A 13,898-nucleotide genomic window follows, 5' to 3' on the forward strand; every position below is an offset into this window, starting at 1 on the left:
GTTTTTTAGAAGTAATTTTACAATATATGAAATGAGTATGTAAAATGAGTTTCATCTTGACTTACATAAACATATTTTTTTAAGTAATTATAGGGTTGCCAAGCCCTTCCTTTATGTGAGAAGGGAGGTAAATGATTAAAGAGATGTTTAAATAAAAACCAAATCATTATTTTAAAAAAATTTATCCCAACTTACGTAAAAATATTTTTACGAAGCCCTGTTGGGAAACCAAGCGCCTAAAAGTTCTTTAATGTTTTATGAAGGATCTATGCGCTTGGAAAATAAACATTCCGCTATCCCACAGAGCAGGTGGACGCCGGACGAGCTGCCTGGCTATCGGTTCAAACGCTTTCTCCGTTCCCATATTCTCTTGCACGTGTTTAACGCCTAGGCTCCGCCTGCCACGTGTCCAACCCAACCTTTGTGCTTTTTTTTTTTTTAACCCAACTTAAGAAAAAAAAGGTAACCCAGCGAACAAAAGGTGGCGCGCGCTCCCAGAGTCCCAGACTAAGCGCATTATTGTACATACAGTGGACTCCACTCGACTTCTCTTGTAGTCTGCATCTGCAATCTACATCTCTAGTTGCAAAGATCTGGGGCCGCAATGGCGACTCCTACACCGGAAGCCATTGAAAACTTCATGAGAATCACCGGATCTTCCCAGTTCGTCGCTATTCGGAAGTTGGAGGTGAGTTTCTCTGTCTAATATGCTAATTATATTATACATTACCTCTTATAAACAAGAAATTACTGTTAAATCGTTTTTCATTTGGATAAATGCACTGTTCATTATTTTATCAGGCAGCATCAGCGGCACCGTTTTAGTTCATTTTCGCTCTGTGGCTTCTTTATCTGATTCATTTTTCTAGCTAAGCAGACATTCTAGAAATGCATCACATGGCTGATGAACCAAATATCAAAACAGGAGAAAATGTGGCAAAATGGTACAAAAAATGAGCATATTTATTGGACTAAAGTTAATTGTTTAAAGAGAGGCATAATCTGTAATTGTGGATAAAGTATAAGGGTGCGGTTGAATTATATAGGTTAATTCTTTTAATCGATTTTCATTACTTTACTTACACTGCTTTCCTCAACAAATCTTCTCATTTATGCCGGAGGTCGTTTTAGAAGAAGACTCCATGAGCAATGAGTTTTGAAAAATTAGAAAGGAAGGTGAGGGAGGAAGCAATATAGAGAAGAAAACGTCAATGGACATGATATAGATACCCAATGTCAATGCTTTGACTAATGGCTGGTCAGAAGCATGATTCTTTAATGAAAGGTATTGTTAAAATGTCTATGATTTAGGATGAATTAATCTGACTGTCAATGCTTTGACTGATGGCTGGTCAGAAGCATGATTCTTTAATGAAAGGTATTGTTGAAATGTCTATGATTTAGGATGAATTAATCTGATTAAGTTTTGTTTCTCACTTAAGTACAAGTATGTAATTATATTTCATATATATATATATATATATATTAGTTGAATAGTTATTGCCTGGTGATTCATACGCATGGAAATTAGGGATGAAAATTTTGGGTGAGCCCAGTTCTTTGGGTCTGGTAAGATTACTGTTGACTGCTATGGGGACAGTCGAGAAAAGCCTGAATAAAACTAACTGGGGATATAGCCGGGTCGGGTCATGCAACTACTCATCAGTTTTCACCATGTACAGGGTCAGCTTCAGAACTATTTTTTTAAGGGCATTATACATCAAATTCGAAGGAACTCATGCCTGGCCTGCTACACGTGCTATGGGGTATTAAGTAGCTGTAGAAGGTTCTATTTTCCTTGATGGACAAATGGTCTTGAAAATATGACATTAAGCATGGCGTGCTTGGATGAAAAATGGGGAGTCAACAGTGATTTATGTGAAAAATGGAGACGAAAGGAAGATTGGAGGACTTTTGAAATTTATATCTGATAAGAGTAGTGATTTATGAGACATTTTTTAAAATGAATGTCGGGGCTTCTTCACTGAGGAAATTCTTTTTAAGATTGGAGATCGTAATGAATGCCAGTTCTGTATTTTAAATGTTAAGGCAAGTTGTCCTTGCCTATTGAAATACTAGTTTCAACATGTATTCAATGGATTTGGAGATTGACTTGGTGGATGTGTTCTTCTCTTTTACTTATGATGCTTCAGAACTAACTAATAGATCATACGAGTGTAGCCATGGCTATTTACATTCTCAGGAATTTCTTTTTGGATGAGTATTTAGAAAGATCAAATCTGTAAATGAAATCACGTTTCAAATTGGGAATTACTACGATTGGGTTTGTAATCAGAGCATATCCTTTTTCTGTAACTATCTTCTTTGTGTGTTGTCCATGTCCATTATTATTGTATTATTTTGCTTATAATTAATTTCTCGGTTGGACACTATCATCTGGGTTAGTTACATACCGGGTATTTTTAGCATAAGTCCAAACTCTTACACTTTCATATTTTGACTGGTAAGCAGGAGTATGGAGGCAATCTTAATGAAGCTGTCAATGCTCATTTCATTGAAGGGGATAAACACATGTATGGAAAATAATTCATGATCTTTTTCCTATTTCCTTTCAATATTTTTGTTAGAACCTAAACAATGTTACTTCAGATACCATGAGAAATTCTGAGTTTTCTTCACCTTTTCTTTTATTTACACGTTTGTTTGTTGCAACTATCTTGTCCAGCATGGGGCAAAATCTTACTGCTGGTCCGCAGTATAATCACATGGATGTAAATAATCAAAACCATGCCGGATCATGTGGACTTTTGCCTTTACTCTCTGCTGCGAGAAGGTTTCGACCTTCACTACTACTTGACTCAAATTATAGGAGAGAACTGAGGGACCTGTATAACAGGATTAGCGCTCCTCCCCATAACGGTCATGCACCATATGCTTCACACCCAGGAGAAGTGAGGGGAGTTCCTGTGGGGATCAATAGTACATATGAGCAATCCCATTATTCAGGATTGAGCTCTTCAAGTGTAGACGTGACGGGAAATCCCTTATCATATGGTCAAGGAATTTATGGGGCAAATGAATTTCAAAGCAATTTGAACTTAACTCAGCCAAATTTCTCACACATACCAAATAATGCTACAGAGGAGGCAATGATTCAAGCTGCAATCGAGGCTTCAAAGTTGGAGATCAAAGAGAGTGCTTCAAGGAGGCAATTGGGCACTCTTAATGTATATTATATCTTAAAGCCTAGATTTTCACCGCTTTCTTTATGCTCTCTAAAGTCTCCCCCCTCTCTCTTTATTATTAATATTCTTTCAGGATTTAGTAGATGGTAGGCTTCCCCAAAGTATCATTCACCAAGAAGATGAAGATTTAGCTCGTGCAATTTCATTGTCCTTGAAGGTTTTGAAATCATATAAGTATTTTTATTATTTGCTTTCTCCATCTTCTTGGTCCTTTATTTAATTACCAATGAACTCAGATGGCAGAGCAAGAGCAAGCAATGTATGAACATATGGCAAAACTAGAAAATGAAAGACTAGGAGGAGTACATGATAGGCCAACCATGAGAGAGAATGCCAACATGAGTGGATGGCAGGTGCATACTTTGTTAGCTGATGATTGTTTTTCAATGTACTCACACAAGACACTTGTGCGCTTAAGATGAAATACTTGCATGCCTTGGCAACAACAGGTGAAGACCTATATTGAGACTTTGGGAGGCCATAGTCCTCACAAGTTTGCAACTGAAAGGGGGGAAAAAAACTTATTTACTTTTTACTTCTCCCTCCCTTTTCTGAAAGTCTGGCCACCACAGAAATTTATGTTATTTCTCAGAAACCCTCAACTTTATTCATTCTGGCTCTTCCCACATTCTATTTCCAGTTCTTGCTGTTGTGATGCATAACATATACTGATTGAAAAGCTAGGCAAATACTGATAAAATTATTTCAATTTATAGGATTTGTCTTGATTCTGTGAACTTAATCTTGCAAATCTAAAGTAAACTTATTTGGATGATTGGGTCAGAGATCGTAGAATTATGATATCTAATGTGAAGTTGACTGCTTGAAACTTATTTTCAGTCAGCGTATTTGTTCTTAATTTCTTATTGTGTGTATTTGGTGGGAGCACTTTAGAGCATAGGAATGACACTTTCCTATGGACCTGTGCGGTTAAAAAGCTCTACAGATGTTTCTTCTAACAAATGAATATTTTCCAAGTAAAGCCAGGAACCTCATCCAACAGAGGTGGAACCCAAAATGTGGCACAGCCTGTGATGGGTGCTCCATTGAGCGGCACTGCTGGTAGTCATCTTCAGGGCAATGAAGATGTACTTATCACTGAAGAGGTAGCAATAGAAACCCAAGATAATTTGATTTGCTCTTTAAAATTTGCATGTAAAAACCACCGATGTTATGCTGATATTTTGTTGGATCCTTTTGGGAATGTAGTGGGGTAATATGTCATCTGAAGAGCTTAATGAAGCAGTTTTGCTTGAGACTGCAATCTTTGGTGATACGCCTGATCACACTTCACAGAATGTGTCACCTTTCCCTGATCTGCAACGTTGTCCAGAAGGAATTGTGGATCCTAATGTGCAGTTTTCCCCAACTGCAGCATCACTGTCATTAACAGCAACTCGGTTGCTAAGAGAACAACAGGTTTTAAATTCTTGCCCGCAATGGCTATTTTTGTGTTTAGTGTGCACAATGTGACAGGATAGCATGATGTTTCTAACTTGCATGCAGGATGCTGAGTATCAAGCATCACTGCTGGCTGATAAACAAAAGGAGTTGAATGCTCTAAGACAAGTTGAAACTCAGCGCTTAAAGGGAGAAGAATCATGCAAGAAGCTTGAAAGGAAGGTAATAAATTTGTTAAGTTTCTTGCTTGTTAAATTGTTTTGTTGGTGTAAGCTTAACTATATAACTTTTATTCCTTTCTGATTAGGATGTAATGTTGCTCAAGGTTGTAGATTTCGTAGTTGCCTGACTTTCAAGCGTTTAGTTGTGGCATTTTACTAATCAGTAATGCTGGTTAGATATTAATGTAGAATTCAATAACATGAGTATAACTAGTGGTAACTAACAATGCAAGTAATTGCCAACTTGATAGCTTGTCTAGAAGAATTTCAGCATTACACAACTCACATCATCCTTGTTTCTGATATTGAATCATGCTAGTAATTGCCATCTTGGCCTTGATCAGAGGATGACGTGGTCTTGGGTATAGGGCTATGGGCTGATGCCTTGAGTTTGTATGACTTCCGATGTATCAAACAATAATTCTAAATTTAATATTAAACAAATATGTTGTTTTATCAAAATAATTTGGTAGGAGTATGTTGACATGTTGATTGCAAACTATTTATTTGGAGGACTAAAATCTTCTAAAGATGAATTTGTGGTTCTAGTCATAACTTCATTTAAATGTAGTTTTGTTTGACCAAAGAGGAAACTCCATCTTATCTATACAGTTCTCTTGGTGGAAAACTTCATGATTGTCTTCTTTGTTGATCGTATTAAATGATGTAAAGGGGGGGGCCTTCCTTGACAATATTTTAAAGGGATTGGTCTGAGGGATAACATTAGTACACTCATTGTTGCGTTCTGTAGTTTTCCATTTGTGGTTATTGATATCGCCTTGCAGGGAAGAATTTTGTCCTGTTCTGTAGTATTCTGGCTTTGGTATGGTCTCGGAAGGTTTTTTTGGGGTGAATATCATAGCAGACAGTTTTGTTCTTTATGCTGTGGAAATATATGGAACTATTAAATTTTGAAGTCATGTACCTTTTTTCTTTTTGGGGTATTTATGTACGTGCTGATGGTTGTAGGAGGAGAAAATGTTTGGTAAGAAAGAAACTTTTCTTCCTGAGGAACCCCCCATCGATGATGAGAATGCAATTACTATTGTCATTCGAATGCCAGATGGTAGTCGGCATGGGCGTCGATTTCTTAAGACTGACAAGCTTAAGGTAAACTATTATCAGAATTTCAAAGCTGTAGAGTTGACGTTCATTATAATTCAAATAATCTTTATGATGAATGAGATCAAGTATTGAAAAAGGTTAATATATAAAACTACAGTTCCTATATCCTAATTGATGTTCTCACTTTGTCACACATGCATATATGGAACCGTTTTATATTGCTTCTTAATTTGGAGGAAAATAATTGCTTATCTTATTTTTCAAAGTTAACCCATTTAGGGGAAAATGTTCAAGTCTGGATCCTCTCTATTTACCTTATGGATTGTCTGATAACAATCACGAGATAAGGTGCATAGAGCATGTCAGAGGGAGACTTTTGTAGATTAATGCACTTATTGTACATTGTTGTTTAGTTGGGATGCATGGCTAACAAACTGTGATTGTGCAACTGTGTAGCTTATTTTTGATTTCATAGAAATTGGCGCAGAACTGAAGCCTGGCACCTATAGAATTGTAAGTGTTCCTTTCTTTGTCGTCTGATTTTCTGTATTGAACCTTCTTTGAAGTCTAATATGGCATGATTTCTTACAACTGAGTAATCAAAGAAGTTCTTTAGTTGTGTAATATTCCCTTCTCTCGTGGTATTTAATAAAAAGTGTCGAAGTGATTGAATTTTTCCTTTAACACACAGACAGAAATGTGTATGTTCACTGGGGAAAATGCTTTTGTCCTCAATTTTATGTGGAATCTGGGGTGCGTTTGGTATGGGCAATTTGGAGAGAAGGGAAGGGAAAGAGATGGATTTAGCTCCGTTTCCCTTATTTGGCAATCCAAATTTGTAGGAGGGGAGGGCAATTTTCATAAAATTTTCCGTCCCCTCCCCTTATAACCCTCCTTTTTGGGGGGATTTGGAGGGAAAAGGTATATTTTTATCTTGCTTTGACTAAATTGTCCATGGCTATTTTTAATATTTCCATCCTACCCTTTTGCCTTTCTTCCTCATCTCATCTCACCCAATATGTATATATAGTTATATATTTATTTGTGTTCATTGAACTGTCAAATTTTTTAAAAAAGATTTTTTCAATTAAAAATGATCAATGGAAATTTTAAGTTAAATGTTAAAAGTTTAAAATTGTATTCCAGTGTCAAAATACTCCGACCAATATTAAGCAAAAATTGTTAATTAAAAACCTGACAGTTGACTAATTATACTAAAAAAAATTGTTAACTAACAGTGCCATCAAAACTGATTCTTTTAATGAGTTATGTGTGTTCGTGTGTTTATATTATATATGTGTGTATGTATTAAGTTTAGTTATTATTGTGTATATATATCATAGTTATGATATTTATAATTATTATATATATACTGTAACTATGATTATAAATGATACTTTTATATACTAAATGTAATAAGTAATTTATTATTATATTTTATTAAACATTATGAAAGTTGGAATATAAAAACAACTTAAATAGAACAAGGATAAAGTTGTCCTTGTAAAAATATTTTTCCTCCCTTCCTGTCCTAAACCAAACAAGGTAATATTAAAATCCACTCCTTCCTCTTCCTTTGATCAATCCAAACAAAGTAATATTAAAATCTCTCCTATCCCCTCACCTTCATTTCCTCCATTAAAATCTCTTCCCTCTCCTTCCTTCCATTGAGCCAAACAGACCCTTAGTATCATCTACATCAGTCATCGGGCAAAAACCATTCCTATCTTGAAAAGAAGTCATAAATGGAGCAAAGTCATTTTTCTCAACGCAAAAAAAAGTTCACATATTTCAACATTTGCTTAATACCTGATTGGATTTAATTCCAGTAGTTTGAAATATATCTTGTTTTCTGTACTAGTGGTTTTTCTTGTTCTTTTTTTTACATCGTTGTACTCTGTGGTTAGGTTTCTAAATATTACAAATTACTTTATGAAAGAATCTAATAGCAAATGGAAGAAGCTGATGGCAAATGCATAAAGAAATTTATCCAGGTGTAATTCTTTCTAATAAACATATAATTGGATTAAATGGGTATTTGAATAGGTGGAGGAATTTTTTTATTCGTCCATTATATTTCATATCATTGGATGCTTGTGTTTGAGATCATAAATGACAATAATTTCTTGTATATTTGGTGAATAGGTGAAGTCATACCCCCGACAATCTTTCAGTATGGATGATGGCTCATTTGCCTTGAGTAAAGTAGGCCTGACCAGCAGGCATGAAGCATTGTTTCTGGAATTAATTTAGATTTACATGTTCCTGTAAGTATTTATGTGTGTGTAGACAATGGTTCAGAAAGATGGCATTAATCTAACAGAACTATTGTGCATATTCTTATTCACAGATAGTCTTCATCTGCCTTAATTTGAATGTTCTTTTGCCTTTTAACAAATTTTAAGAAGCATGTATTTTACGAAGGAGTATAACATATCTCCTTCATAAACCTATAAGTTTATACTCCTCTGGTCCTAAATATAGGACCCTTATATAGTGTGTATAAGGATCTTATTTTTAGGAGCAGAGGAGTAGTTATACATCAAATCAAGCATTTTAGTTTTAAACTATTTGTCTCCATTTTGTTCTTTTGAAATTTAAAAGAAAAGAGGACAAGCAGTAAAATTGAAAACCTCATAGTTTTAGGTCTTGGAACTGTCTTAATCCTAATCAGAAACACCTTGCCTTTTATTTTCCGACAATATGAAGGGGTGTAAAGAGGGTACGTGTGCATATAAAAACAAGAATTATTTGCCTGATAAAAATTCAGCACAAGGGTGATTGGTGTAATTGCTTGAATAAGAAGAGAGGCGATTGTAATTTCAGCAGCAATATTGAAATCAGATATTTGATATGAGAGTTTCAATGACTTAATTGTTGCGTATAAATGTTCACTTTGCACCCAACAGAACTGGGGTTGGAAAAGAATGGATTTTTCTAGAAAAATTGAATTAAGAGATGGATCAAACTAGCTCTTGCTTTGTTCGAATGGCACAGTCCAATACTGCTTGGCTGCTAATAGTATCTTCTCTCTCCGGTGTGGACCCTCTTCATGGTTTGCAATTCTTGTTTCCCACTGCATTGCATCTGCAATGCTTTTCACCTTTACCAACACATCTACATCATCACGAAGAATGACACTACCTTTGGCCTCAAAATCCTATCCATTTCTAGAATATCCTCCATATTGCATCTGTAGCACGTGTTAGATGTAATTAGAATATCTGTGGCACATATGTTAGACGTATTTCTATTTTCACTATTAAAATTCATGAGTTTCAGAGTTTACTTTTGACCTTACCTGTTCTGATAAAGGCTGAAAACTGAATCACCATGTATGAAGTCATAAGTTCTTGGGTAGGTGGACATGGCTTCACACCTGAGAACAGATAAACGTAGTTATTAGTGACTTCATAGTTACTATGAAACTTGATACAGGGCAGAACTTGATATGCCTATTTGTCTAGACTTCAATTTTTCTATCAAAAAAATTTTAGAATCCTCTACATAAAACTGCCATTGGTGGGAAACCCATGTTTTAGAAGATTTATATATGGCTCAAGAAAGATGCAACTACTTGTTTAACAAGGCAAACAAAGAAATCCCTTTTCAGTTTTCACCCAACAAGATTTGTTGCTCGCCTTGATTTCCCATATAACTTCTAACATGCTAGTATATATTTTTCAATAGGAATAACTTTCTGACACGTTTTTCATATCTGTGAATGACTTGCTTAGTGTGTTTTCCATAAATCTAGTCTGCTTGCAAACTTTTCACCAGAAGTAAGGCTTACCAATTTTGATAGGTACCAATCAATCCACGTTCGTAGATGACACCGAGGGTATTAATATCAGCCTCGACAGGGACGATGTTCATGACCCACACTGGATCATCAACTAAAGCTGCTGCAAAGCCTCCCAAGTAAGAATTCATATCAAGCAGGTTTCTGTACCTCCCACCGTCTGCTAGCTGATAATCCATGGCTTTGTAATGTGCCACTCTCTTTTTCCATAACTCTGTATTTTCTCTAAAGATCTCTGCTGTAATTCCATTCAAACTTCCTCTTGAAATTCTTGGAGGGATTGAAGTGAGCCTGTCAGGCCAATTGGCCAATTTCCCACCACTAACTTCTTGAATGTCAGTTACCTCGGGTAGTGGGGTCAGGCAGGTGTCCATTTTAGTGTTCCTGCAATGAATCGCTTTTGGTAGTAAGCATCAGAACTTCACAAGGATTAACCAAAAATAATAAAAAAAAAAATAAATAAATAAAACACAGATTTTCATTGGAAGGCCGCAATTAGTACTCTCGTTTCTAAACTGCTTTTTCCTACATTGTAAGGAACCTAACGGAATGGAGTATCTGACAAGGCAGAATATGCAACACAAACTTTGACTGACTTATACTGACTCCTGTCTTTATTATACTACTGGTTTGGTATCACTGCTATGCTAAACCCTCTCTCGCAGCAAGAATCATATGCTTTTGTCTTTCTTTTTGAATCTCTTTTAAGTCTTTATCCAATATGAATCTTCCGTGGACATCACTATCTTCTCACGTATCCATGTTTCTTCATAGTTGAAACTGCCGGAAACAACAACCACAGTAAATCCTCATGATCATTCCATAAAGTGTTTTTTTCCCCTTTGCCCTTTTTCCAAATCAGTTGCAAGCCTGATGTATTAATATAGTTCATGAGATTTCTTCTACCAAGAAAGCCCTCTTAAAACTAAACCTATAAAGTGGGAAATTACCATGCTGTGTCCGGATCCTGTGCCTCGCAGAAAGGTCTGTTCTGAGAGATCTTTCTGGTATTCTTGCAATATGCATGATTTCTGGGTTTCTGCCATATTGCAAGATCATCCTTCTGTACCAATTTCTTCCAGCACAGGCTTCTTGCTGCCTTCTCAATCACGTCCTGTTCTTCTTTAAGACTCTCAGGTGTTCTCTCCCACCCTTTCCAGTGCTTTTCCCAGTTGATCGGGGGCCCCGACAGAATCCAATACCCACCAGGACGCAAAACTCGATCAACTTCAGTTAGGTAAATCCCATCTGTAAAACCATAAGCAATTCAGTAACAATGTTCTTCAATAACGAAAGTTCAGAACTGTTCAATCTGTATCTATGTGACAAAGGAAACGGGGTGCACCATATTGGCCCCAGGGAATGAGGCAACGTGAGCAGTGAGCCATGTCAAAAGCTCTGGAAGGGTAAGGAAGTCTCATGGAGGCAAGAACTCCAATCAAAGCAGGAACTCCACGTTCAAGAGCAAATTGAACCTGGGCTTCATGCGTGTCTTTTGGGGCAAATGACACTGTTAAAATGTCTCGAGATATAAGGTAAGCTCCCCAACTGGCCACCTGAAAAATAGCCAGTAAAATATTTCACAAAGAATCCTAAAATATAAGGATTAAGGTACCAAACTACAAATTTGTTCTAGAATTTTTTACTCACAAGCGCTAGCGGGTATTTGAAAGTTTTTTAGGAAGAGTTTAAAATCATAACAATATTATCATATACCATTAAAAATGTTAATGATCAGCGTCACTATTTTAACAGTAAACATTAATTTCTTGAGGGTAGAGGGTAATATTGTTATAATTTTAAATTTTTCAGGTAAATTTGCTTTCAAAATTTTTTTTGGATACCCAATGTTCTTATGACAAATTTGCACTTTAACCCTAAACATAAATGAGAAAAAAAAAAAAGAAGAAAAGGGAAAGAAAAAAGCCTTGAGTTTTCTATGGTGTTAATGAGACAGTGACATCGGAGTGGCTTCATTTTACAAAATGAAATAGTTATCATGCACGTTTATACTATTTCAGTGTCATATATTATTGCAGATCGCATCTGATATACTAAAGTTTGCGTAGTGATTATGGAGACATCTCTCTATTTTAATTACTCAGGTTCAATTTTATTTAGGGCTTAATGTTTCAGAATTTTTTTATACAAAAATATCTAGTCCCTATGAATTGTGCATTTAAAGATGATTTTAAGAAGATAGATAAGTTCAATTGACGGATAAAATGGCTTAAAAATATCTTTTTTTTTTCGCATTATTAATATTTGAAAAGTGAGATGAGAAAAGCGAGAATGCTACGGCCAAAGGCATGTGGAACGGCTGTGATGTATCTATGCCTTTTAATTCTTCAAAAATTTTACTTCAAAAGAAAAACACATAATGTAATGTAATGTACATATGCAATTCCTAAATTTAAAAAGAAAAGACAAATGTGCGTGGAAGTCCTGTTGAATAACACGGGAAAATATATTAAAAATACAATAATTAATGGGATTTGCCGATTTGTCATGTCTATCTGATAGAACTCTTATATGTGGTAAGCATGGAATAATCTTCATTAATTTTCCTTTACAGCACTCCCCCTATTTACCTGAATTGTGTAGTCTCATAAATGATCCTACCCTCCCAGCATCAAAGCCAAAGAATATATAATCTAGAACTTCAAATTAAAAGTTTCCCATGCCAAATAATTATAAATTTTAAAAATTTAATCTTTCTCTAAGTCATTCCAACATCAAAATTGACACATACACACATATAAAATAAAGCATTTAGTAAACTACTCAGTGAAAAAAAAATAACAAGGAGCAAGTTCAATTATTGGATCTCTTTTGACTGGTGGACTTGGCCATTACTGCTCTAAAAGTTGTTAAACTACCCGCAGCAGAAAGGCGAACCATCCGGTTCAACGAGCAAAAAAACCGGCGGTTCACAAAGAAAATTTAAAAGAAATGCTTGATATTACGAATCCGATTATGGAGTCCAAATAGTGTTCGGTTCAAGAATCGAGAAAGGAGAAGAATTCCGTACCCCACAGCCGGTGTCTATGGCGGTTCTGATAGATCCATCTTTCAGGTTGATCAGTTTTCCGATGTCGTCGATGTACGCACCGGCGCCACGTGGAAACATGGTCCCACCACCAGGGAACTTGAACCGGTCCTTTTCGAATCGGACCCAATTCTGTTTCGCCTTCTCAATTGTCAGCTCCTTGTGAGGCACGTTAGCGTACCAGACAAAGTCCCGACTCGTCGGCCACCGGAACGGAATTCGGTACCCAAAGGGCGCCGGAATCCGGCACTTCATTAGCTCCTCCTTCTCTGGGCAATGCCTTTCCCGGTAGATTAGCCTGTCCCTGTCGAATTTCAGGGACCTCTGAACGTCCTGACAAGGAGTGTACTCAGAGAAGGACGCATCGCAGGGAGGGAAATTAAAAGCACGCTCCGCCGTGGGACGTGGGTCAGGGAGGTGATGACGGGACGAGAAGTCGAGATTGACATTCAAAGGCGCCGGCGAGATTGACGTGGTCGAATTGTGGTCAATGCAAAAGGGAACGGGGACGCCGGAATTGGCTTTGACTCCGGCGGTTGATCGGAGGCTGACCAGGGGTGAATGCTGCCAGAGGCTGAGGAGGTAAAATATAGTGCAGAAGACAGTGGTGACGATGAAATAGTGAAGATTCTTGATGACATGAGGATTGTAAGAGGAATAGTAGGATAATTGGCCATTCTTGTTTGAAGATAATGATCAGAAGTGAAGAACGAGAATGTTGTTATGGAGTTCTTGGCTTCTTGTTTTGCTGGTTTAGAAGAAGAAGAAAGGCATATTTCTAAGAGAAATGGAGTGCAAATAGTAAGTACATGTTAGTTGTTAGTTATCAGTTTACGTCTCTTTCTTCTTCTCTTCCCTTTTTTTATTTACGGGAATATTCCTTCTATTAACTAACTAATTAATGAAAAATCTAACAAAATTGCAAGAAAAAAAATCATATAAATTTATAATAAATAAGGACATTCAATAACCTTAAACAGTGTACTCTACCTCACACTATATTATATTAGAAAAGGATGTCAGGTGCTAATTAAATTTGTTTTTGTTGTTTTTTGAGGTGATGAGCTACTCTTCACGGTTCTTAATGTACAATTAAATTAATTCATTTAAGTAGATTAAAATGTTAGTAAATTAGCTAATCTAATATGTTTTTT

At 36.2% G+C, this 13,898-nt stretch overlaps 1 protein-coding gene and 1 pseudogene across 2 annotated transcripts; one reads left to right on the forward strand and one right to left on the reverse strand.

The window, feature by feature from the left end:
• Positions 1-493: 493 nt before the first annotated feature.
• Positions 494-9,782, forward strand: LOC114718023 (plant UBX domain-containing protein 9). Of its 2 annotated transcripts, XM_028903274.1 has the most exons (12): positions 498-688; positions 2,473-2,534; positions 2,687-3,188; positions 3,280-3,363; positions 3,443-3,559; positions 4,190-4,312; positions 4,416-4,625; positions 4,713-4,829; positions 5,798-5,938; positions 6,350-6,406; positions 8,039-8,160; positions 9,699-9,782. In XM_028903274.1, exons 1-11 carry the CDS (start codon positions 605-607, stop codon positions 8,144-8,146), a joined length of 1,605 nt encoding a protein of 534 aa, XP_028759107.1. In that variant the 5' UTR covers positions 498-604; the 3' UTR covers positions 8,147-8,160; positions 9,699-9,782. The 2 variants fall into 2 exon arrangements, with proteins under 2 accessions (XP_028759108.1, XP_028759107.1); XM_028903275.1 differs by lacking the exon at positions 5,798-5,938 and having other exon boundaries at positions 494-688.
• Positions 8,669-13,422, reverse strand: LOC114718022 (probable methyltransferase PMT16; annotated as a pseudogene).
• Positions 13,423-13,898: the final 476 nt, after the last annotated feature.

Source organism: Neltuma alba, unplaced genomic scaffold, assembly GCF_004799145.2.
Source record: "Neltuma alba isolate B1F8T4 unplaced genomic scaffold, ASM479914v2 tig00011793_pilon, whole genome shotgun sequence".
In the NCBI taxonomy this organism is placed as follows: domain Eukaryota; kingdom Viridiplantae; phylum Streptophyta; class Magnoliopsida; order Fabales; family Fabaceae; genus Neltuma; species Neltuma alba.

Coding starts and splice junctions, on each gene's coding strand:
- LOC114718023 (XM_028903274.1), top strand. CDS start 605: ATGGCGACTCCTACACCGGAAGCCATTGAAAACTTCATGAGAATCACC. Junction 3,560..4,189: donor CCAACATGAGTGGATGGCAG/GTGCATACTTTG, acceptor TTCCAAGTAAAG/CCAGGAACCTCATCCAACAG. Junction 4,830..5,797: donor GCAAGAAGCTTGAAAGGAAG/GTAATAAATTTG, acceptor TGATGGTTGTAG/GAGGAGAAAATGTTTGGTAA.